Source organism: Aspergillus puulaauensis, chromosome 5 (genome assembly GCF_016861865.1).
Source record: "Aspergillus puulaauensis MK2 DNA, chromosome 5, nearly complete sequence".
Classification (NCBI taxonomy): Eukaryota; Fungi; Ascomycota; class Eurotiomycetes; order Eurotiales; family Aspergillaceae; genus Aspergillus; species Aspergillus puulaauensis.
Window position 1 is genome coordinate 657,793 of NC_054861.1, and position 8,804 is coordinate 666,596.

General features: G+C 29.0%; 1 protein-coding gene across 1 annotated transcript; it reads right to left on the reverse strand.

Moving 5' to 3' along the window:
• On the reverse strand, nucleotides 1-3,039 carry APUU_50292A (lipase ROG1 family protein; the record flags this gene model as incomplete). Its single annotated transcript, XM_041705273.1, has 3 exons — nucleotides 1-1,810; nucleotides 1,897-2,775; nucleotides 2,846-3,039. 3 exons carry the CDS (start codon nucleotides 3,037-3,039, stop codon nucleotides 1-3), a joined length of 2,883 nt encoding a protein of 960 aa, XP_041557775.1.
• Between the last annotated feature and the right edge of the window lie 5,765 nt (nucleotides 3,040-8,804).

Consider the following 8,804-nt stretch of genomic DNA (forward strand, 5'->3'; position numbering starts at 1 on the left):
CTAGTTGCCATCATTTAGAACAACAGGGGCTAACCGAGTGTGACCATGGCAGCAATCCTCTGCTTCCGCAACAGGTGAAGTTGGGATGTCTTCGCAAATACTTTCCTCACTACCCAGAGAGTCCGGTCCAAAGTGAGCATCGACAAGGTGTTGCACAACCGGCCAACCGTAAGCGTTCGTAAACATTCGCCGAACAATAATATTATTGTGTGCGTCAGGTTCCAAGCGAACAAGAACTTTCCGCCACGAGAGCCCACGATGGTAACCCCGGGCTATCTTCTCTTCCACCTTAAGTCCAGCCTCATTCGCAGGGCCTTCAGCAGAGGCACGATCCGCTGCCGTGATTCCATCCTGTGATACATTTATCCCTGTCTCCTGCCGCTTTACTGTTGGGGGAGGAATGTCTCCAGGATGATAAATCCGGTCATGCAAAATCGCCCGTTGCCGTGACGCGGGATTGATAATGTAATCGACTGGGGGCAGTGGTGGCATGAGGATGTCACCAGCGGATTCAAATACGGTTGTTCTGGGGGGTGCATTAAATCCAGTATGACGAGAAGTGGGATGTAAATGAGAGCCATCCTGCTGGATCAGTTCTGGGGCTATCGGGGTAGCAATTGTCTGGGAGCGCTTGAGAAATTTTTCTTGTTTGTGCTTAGGTTCCTTTGGCTTAAAGATCGAAAAGAAGCCACTCAGGGGGCTAGACGGCGTATGCGGTGGTTGTCCATCCAGTTCAGTATTTATAAATGCATCATCAACCGTGTAAAGTGGTTGGGCATGGCTTGAAGGTTTTCCCCCAATGGAAGAAAAGGAAGCGGAAGAGGATGAATGTTGTGTGGTAGTACCTCGTTGGGGGGCTATTGTAACGGAAGTCTGCTTCGCAGTTTCCGTCGCATTTGAAGGCGTACATGTCAGTTCCGTGCCATCTTTAGCACGACGAGCGTTATTTAGAGACTTCGAGTTTGCCCCAGTCAATTCAGACCACCCCCATTCAGCCACAGTTCCAACAATCCCATTCTCTCGTCTTGCCTTCTCAACCCGTTGCAATCCTTTCCAATCAAGGTAAAGCAAGCACGAAGTTCGTAGCGGAACGATCCCATCATTGACCAAGTTAGAGTATATTGTGCGCCGCTTGAACTTGACAAGCACCTCGTGAGCAGGACCACACGGAAGGATTCTCAGTAAAGGCTTGGACCGGGTGTCGCTTTCATCGCCTCGAGGCCTAGAGGATTCTCCTTTTCCGCCGATTATCGCATCCCACCCACTCCGAATCCTTGGTGCAGTCCAACTAAGTCCTAAATCCTGACCGGTGCGGCCAACGAGGCCAAAATCCAAGGCAAACCGAACATACATAGGATTTTCATTGCTCAACCCGAGGAACGGCGTTGCAAGCGCAATAAAGTTGACAGGTTTGATTTTGTCGAAAAATTCGGGGGAGTGCTTTTGGATGTACGCGATAGCATACGTCTGCACGAGGCCTCCGAGAGAGTGCCCAATGAAACTAATACTTGTTATCCGATATGCATGATGTTCATCAACGTCAAAAAGCCCTTCATATATGCGAGAAGATTCAGCCTTATCGGCCTCCTCCTGTCCACTCCACGGAACGAACGGATTGGAATGGATCTTAGACTTCGATTTTTTGTGGGGTAGATGAGGTTGGTCAGGATAGGTCATGAGGAGCACATATTTTGCGAGACGCTTGCCCAAGTATTGGATTCCACGTTCGGTGCGGGACGCGTTCCCTGGGAACCCTCTTACAACAGTGTGCTCACATTGGCAATCGTCATCATCACTATGAACATTGCATCTGAGTGAATATCAACAACGTTAGTGGGGTGACCAAAGTGGATGGGGTGATTTTGTTCAGATAAAGTCTCAAATCATTGCACCTACCTTGCGGGGACTGACGAGGGCCCTAGCATCGGCTCGCCCGTATGGGATTGACCGTTTCGTGCGGAGCTGGTTTTTTGGATAGCAGCATCAATGCTCTCTTTGAGATAAAGCATGTCTGCGCCAAGGTTACTATGTAAACCATGGGTTAACACAACAAGATGGATATTTTTTCGGCGTTTCGTGGGCGATTTAGCATTCCCCGATGTTCCAGCTCGGGCAGCTCCATCAACCTCCACACAAGGTCTGCTTTTCAGCAAGTCCACGTTTCTATTGCGTTCGTTATCGCATGATACGGGGAACTGTGGAGTATTCCAAAGACTAGCAGTATCATCTATCAGCAGATGGACGGAATCCGAATACACGCCTTTGGCGGCAAGCAGCTGCTTGCCTTTGGAGCCAGAAGGCCAGTGATCACGCAGGCTTGCAGCTTTAGGGGGTTTAGACTCCGTATTGAAGGATGGAAGATCTAGTGACGTATGATCTCGGCCAACCAGAAGCTCAAAATTGACTGACGCGGTACTTGAGAATACAACTTGAGATATAATCTCAATAACCCATGTCGTATTCTGTCCACTTAAATCTCCCTCTTGGGGGGTTCCAGGATCTGCGCGGTGGCTATACCTCAGTATGGGAATCTGGGCATTCCATGTCCCGCCGGCTTTGAGATAGGGCTCAAATTGCGGCACATCGCCAGAGTCAGCGGGTATTGTTGTGGTGTTCGGATCAAATGAACGTGGGTAGCATGATGTATATAGTGTATATGGACCATGCAAGTACGCAGCGCGAAGTGGTATGGCTGATGTATTTTTTATTTTCACATGCAGAGCTGCTGGAGGAGGCTGGATTTCATCGGTTGCTGGTGTGTACGTTAATGTATATCTAACGGTTGATGTTAATATAATAAACAAAAGCCCCCCCTCAGGGGTGTGTTTGAGGGGCAGAAGCAAACCTGATAACTTCACCAACACGCACACTACCGGTTTGCCGGGCCAACAGCATTTCAGTAACGCGATCAGCATCTGTTGGGTCAGGGTGCCAACCTGCAAGCGGGGAGAATCGTAGCTGTTTCGAAACAATACCACTGGGGTTGGATGTGTGATCCAGAGTCTGTGATGCAGAGTATGTCCGTGGGGTAAATAGCATCGGTTCTGATCTTTACAGTCTCTCGAGTCAAGTCAAGTCAAGTCAGGCTGACAGCCTGCGCGAAGTCAAAAACAAACAACTTAATAGTGTTGAAGCATGCCGGTGCTTTTGTGTGTAGGTATGTTGCAAGGCCAGCCAGCGTGAGCTCTGTGTTTGATTTCTTTAAAATAGGGCAGTCTTCTCCATGACAGTACCCCTTGTAAGGATGAAAATGGTTTTATAGTGCCCTCTATTTTAGGGACCCAGTTCAAGGGTGGCGAGCTGATGGGCGTGGTCCAGCGTAGCTGTTCTATAGCGGATCCGGGTGGTGGACTTATGTCGCAAGACGGCGATCTCGATGAAGGTCGGAATGTTATATGATGGATGTTTAGCTTGCTAACTTGCTAAGTAAGGTAAAGATAACTAAAATTATAGTATATAACTAGTTTTCTATAGGTAAGAATTTAAGGAGGATTAATATCATGATACTAATTAGTTATTACTTATTGATATTTATTGAAGACTATACAATTATTTATTTTATTTATTTATTATTGGTTTTATATTGTTGTGAATGACTAGTTATGTAAAATGACTGTGGCTGTACTGCCTGTCTTATTGTCAATATCCGAAGCCCGCCTTTATTAATCTCCTTAAATTTCTTGCTAGTATTAATTTAGACTAGCTAAATAGTTAATTAGTTAATCTATTTGTTGCTAGCTTACCTTGCTGCTTACTGTCTAACCCCTCCAGTTGTCACTACTACTGTTTTTTTCGGATGCTTTGTGTTGCTGGTCTTTTGAGTTTTGTCGCAAGATAGCGATCTTGATGGAATGGTATAAGGTCCTTGGCCTTTAGGATTATTGTAAGTGGTGTAAAAGGGTGTAATATACCTAAATAAAGATAATAAAAGTATTATAAAATATAATTTTAAAAAATAAGAATAATTAATAAATTAATATTAAAGTTTTAATATTATACTCTTTAAAGAGTAAAGAGATTTTCTTATAAATTAAGTTAATTTCTAATTTATTTAATTTAATTTTTTATAAATATCTAGACTATTTTATAAAAGATTTTATAATTATCTTTTTTTTTGAGATCTTAATTTCTTAAAATAATTTTTATAATTATAATACTAGTATTATGTCGCGATATGACCGGTTGTCGCCTATCAATGCATACCGAAAACCTCTCGCTATTTATTATATTTATATACCGGTGGACTTATATTATTCTAGTTAAATAGCTTTAGCTCTACTTTCCAGATTCTATTAATTAAACTAATTTAATATTTTACTAATTTTATTAAGATTACTATCTTATAATAGTGTTAGCATGTTCTATTAATTAAGAATATCTAAAAATTATTATTATTAAATTCTGTAAAATTTTAATTATTTTGTAGCAAGTTGACGTTTTGATATGTCATAAATTAGTGAATTAGTTAAGGAACTAAGCAAGGAACTAAAACAAAGCCACAGAAGACAGGAACCGTACAGTTGACCATAAAGACCAGTAACACAAGGCATCCGGAAAAACAGTAATAGCAACAACCGGAGGGGTTGATGTCGGTGGTAGTAGGCGGCAAGGTAAGCTTGCAACATATTTAAATATTATATTTACTAGAGTATTTTATTAGATATTATATTAGGACTTCAATTAATGATTATTTTTATTAGAGCTTATTTTATTTAGTAAAGCTTTACTATTAGTTAGAGATAATATTAATAAGTAAAATTATTAATTATCTATTTTTTTATTTTTAATATTATTAAATTTATTAAGTAATTATTTTAAGCTATATTTAAATAAACTTACTTATTAATTAAATACTTATTACTAATTTACTAGTTATTTTATTAAATGGTTTACTAATTAAAGTATTTATCTATTTTTGTTTATTACCTACTACTTGTAGAGTTGTTGAAGTAGTTGAAGATGTTTTACTAAATGTTGAGGACGGCTGGGTAGAAATAGCGGGTCCGGAATAACTAACTAATTATTTAACTAGTCTGAATTAGTACTAGTAAATAATTTAAGAAAATTAATAAAAATAAGCTTTAGATATTAATAAGATAAGTAGGCAGTATAGCTATAGATATAAATTAAACTAAAAATATAGTAATCTTATTAAATATAAAAATAAAATATTATAGAAGAAAAGACTTAAAATAAGACTTAATAAATAGAATATAAAGTAAGATAAAGTATAAAATAAATAAAAAGATAAAAGATATATAAAGTAAGCTTAAAATAATCTTAATAAATAAAAATAATATAAAATTTAGAGTAATCTTAATAAGTAATAAAAAAAATAGTAAATTATAAATTAAAAATTTTTTATAAAACTTTAAAATTAGTAATAATATTTTTAAATCTAATAAAGTTTTTTTTATAAAATTATTAATTATATTTAAAATTATATCTATACTAGTAGATATAGTATTTAATAAAAAAAAGTATATTTATATCTATAAAAGTATATACAGCAGTTAAGTATATATTTAATTTTATAATAATTATTATTATTAGGAAAGTAGGTATCTAGTATAGTAGGCGATTTTATATATTTATAAATATAAAAATTAATAATTAGAGATACAGTGTCAGGAAATATGGACACTGTCAGCTAATGAACCTACTTCATCGCAGCTAGCGCTGTGATAACAGCGGAATAATAATAGACTGATTAATATATAGTTATACTATAATATTAAATTTAAAAAAATCTAGTAATATAGATATATTATAAAGAAATATAAATAGTTTTATAAGAAATATATTAATAATATACTCCGGGTATAGAATAAATATAATAAATAAAAAATATATAAGAAATTATTATTATTATATCTAGAATACTACTCTTTATCTATTATTTTTAGAAGTATAATTAGTTTATTTTTATAAAATTATATAAGATTATACTATATCTCTATTTTCTTTAGTTAATATATATTAGATAACTCAGCAATACTGTATAAGATTATACAGTATAAAAATCTATAAATTATTATAAGATCTAGATACTTCTATCTAATAAATTTACTAAAAATTATTAATATTATAAAAAGAACTAGATTAATCTATCTTATAAATTAATTAATATTAATTTATAATTTTAAAAGATTTAGAAGAAAGATAATAAATTATAAATATAATTTTAATCTTTTAATTAATTAAAAAATAACTTAAGTTATTTTTTTATTTCTGATTTATATCTATTATTCTTATTCTTTTCTTATCTTATTACTAAATAATAATATTAATATAAGTCCTCTAATTATCAGTTATATAACTTATATGACCATCCATCCTATAAGTTCAACAGTATTTTTATACTATATATTCTAGTACTACTTTTTATGGTACTATAAGTTATTTAATTTTAAAAATCCTTAAAAAGGGTCCTCTTTAAGAGTTTTATATTCTTAAAAAATCCTTAAAAAAAGCTCCCTATAGAAGTAATAAATAATTTTTAATTTTTTTTTTATTTAATTTTTTTTTTTTTAAATTAATAATTTCTTTTCTATAATTAGGATTTTATATAACTTATAAATATTATAGATTTTTCTCTTTTATATTTTTATAGTAGGTATTATTACTTTTTATAGATATTTAATATAATAGTATTCTTAATATAGTTAAATAATTCTTATATATTATAATTAAGATCTTATTTATATTATTTAATTAGGAATTAAAAGTTCTTTTTATATCTATAATTTATAATTATATTTTTAATCTTATATTTTTTTTTCTTTATTAATAAATAATAGTTCTAGTTTTAGAGCTCTGTAAAAATCTCTAGTATATTTATAAAATAAAGAAATATAAAATATAGATATAGTTTATAGAATTAGTATTATATATATATAATCTTAAAAGATTTTAAATATTAATTACTTAATTTATAACTTAGTCTAGCTTGATTAATATTTCTTATATTTAATATAATAAAGTTATTAATTATAAATTATATATTTTTATACTTTTTATTATACTGCTTTTTTATAGCTTTAATTATTTTTTCTAGTTACTTAGCTAGCTTATCATAATTTTTTTAAAAATCTTTAATTTATTTTAGTATATTTTATACAGTATTTTTATCTAAGTCTTTAATATTAATTTAAAATTATAGCTGGTATTTTATTAAGAGTTATATAAGATTTTTATTTATATCTTATCTTATTATCTTATTATAAACTAGTTATATAATTAGTAGTTATTATAACTAGTTATCTTAATTCTAGTTTATATAAGCGCGTAAATAATACTTAAGTATTTAATTTTAATATTTAGTTTATCTATCTATTTATAGATAATATATAATAATTAATTTATAACTTAAATTAAGATAATAGTAGAGTATTAACTAAAATATACTTATAAAGATACTATCTTTATTACTAATTATATTATTTAAGACTATAATATATATATATATATATATATTTAATAAAGATTATAGTAAGATCTTTTATAAAAATACTTTTTATATATAGAATATAAAATATATACTTAATAAAATAATTAATTTTTATAAGAAGAATATTATATATCTTTTTTTATTATTTTATAAATAGTAGTCTAGTTATAAAATTTATTATAATTTAACTTATAAATTTTTTTAATTATAGAAGTTTATTTATTAGGCTATAAAATCTATATTAGTATATTATAATTTATTAATATATATTATATTTTTTAATATATTTTTTAATTTACTTATTTATTATAGACTAATAATATTTATATTTAATAATTTTAATTATTTTTTTTTATTTAGATATCTGCCTTATAGGTTATTATAGTTAATCTTAAGGATTTCTATATAAAATATATTAAAATATAAAATATAAGCTTTATTTTTAAAATATATTAAATTATTTAATATATTACTCTATTTTTTATTTTTTATATTTATTATATTTTTTATGGTTTTATTATACTCTTGGTTAATTTTAAGTAATTTTAATAAACTTACTAATAATTCTTTTATATATATATTTTCTTTAATAAATACTATATATATAGCTAAATATAACTTTTTTTTTATAAATTTTATATTATTTAATTATTTTTATAATCTTTTAAGAGTATAATTTACTTATATATATATATATATATATATTTTAAATTTATAATTTATATATTTATTTAAGCTGTTTATAGGGTTCTTCTTATTTATAATATAATAAATATAGAAGTAAAATACTATTAATTTTTTAATCTAATATATTTAATATAAGAATAGCTTTTTAGTTATTATAAACTAGTATAAATTATTATAATTAAAGTAAACCTTAATAATATATAAACTATTTTTAAGATAATAATATTATTTATAAAAGTTATTTATTATTATAAATAATTTCTAATTATATATTTTATAATATATTTATATATTATCTAGCTTTTTTAAATAGAAAATTATTAGATACTAGTTTTTATCTTTAAATTTTTAGCTTAAAATATCTAAAATTATATATTCTGATATATCTATATAAATTTTAATAAATAATTTTAGATTATAATACTATAATAATAATTTTTAAAAAAAATATTCTTAAGTTTTTAGAATATTTTAAATTTTTTTTTTTTTTTTTTTAGTAGAAAGTATAACTCTGTATTCTTTTTTTATTATTTTATTTAAGAAAGCTGTAATCTTGCTGAATTTATAAATAAATTAATAATAATAATTAATAAATCTAATAAATAATTAGATTTTTTTTATATTTTATAATACTGGCTAGTCTATTATTATTATAACTTACTTAATT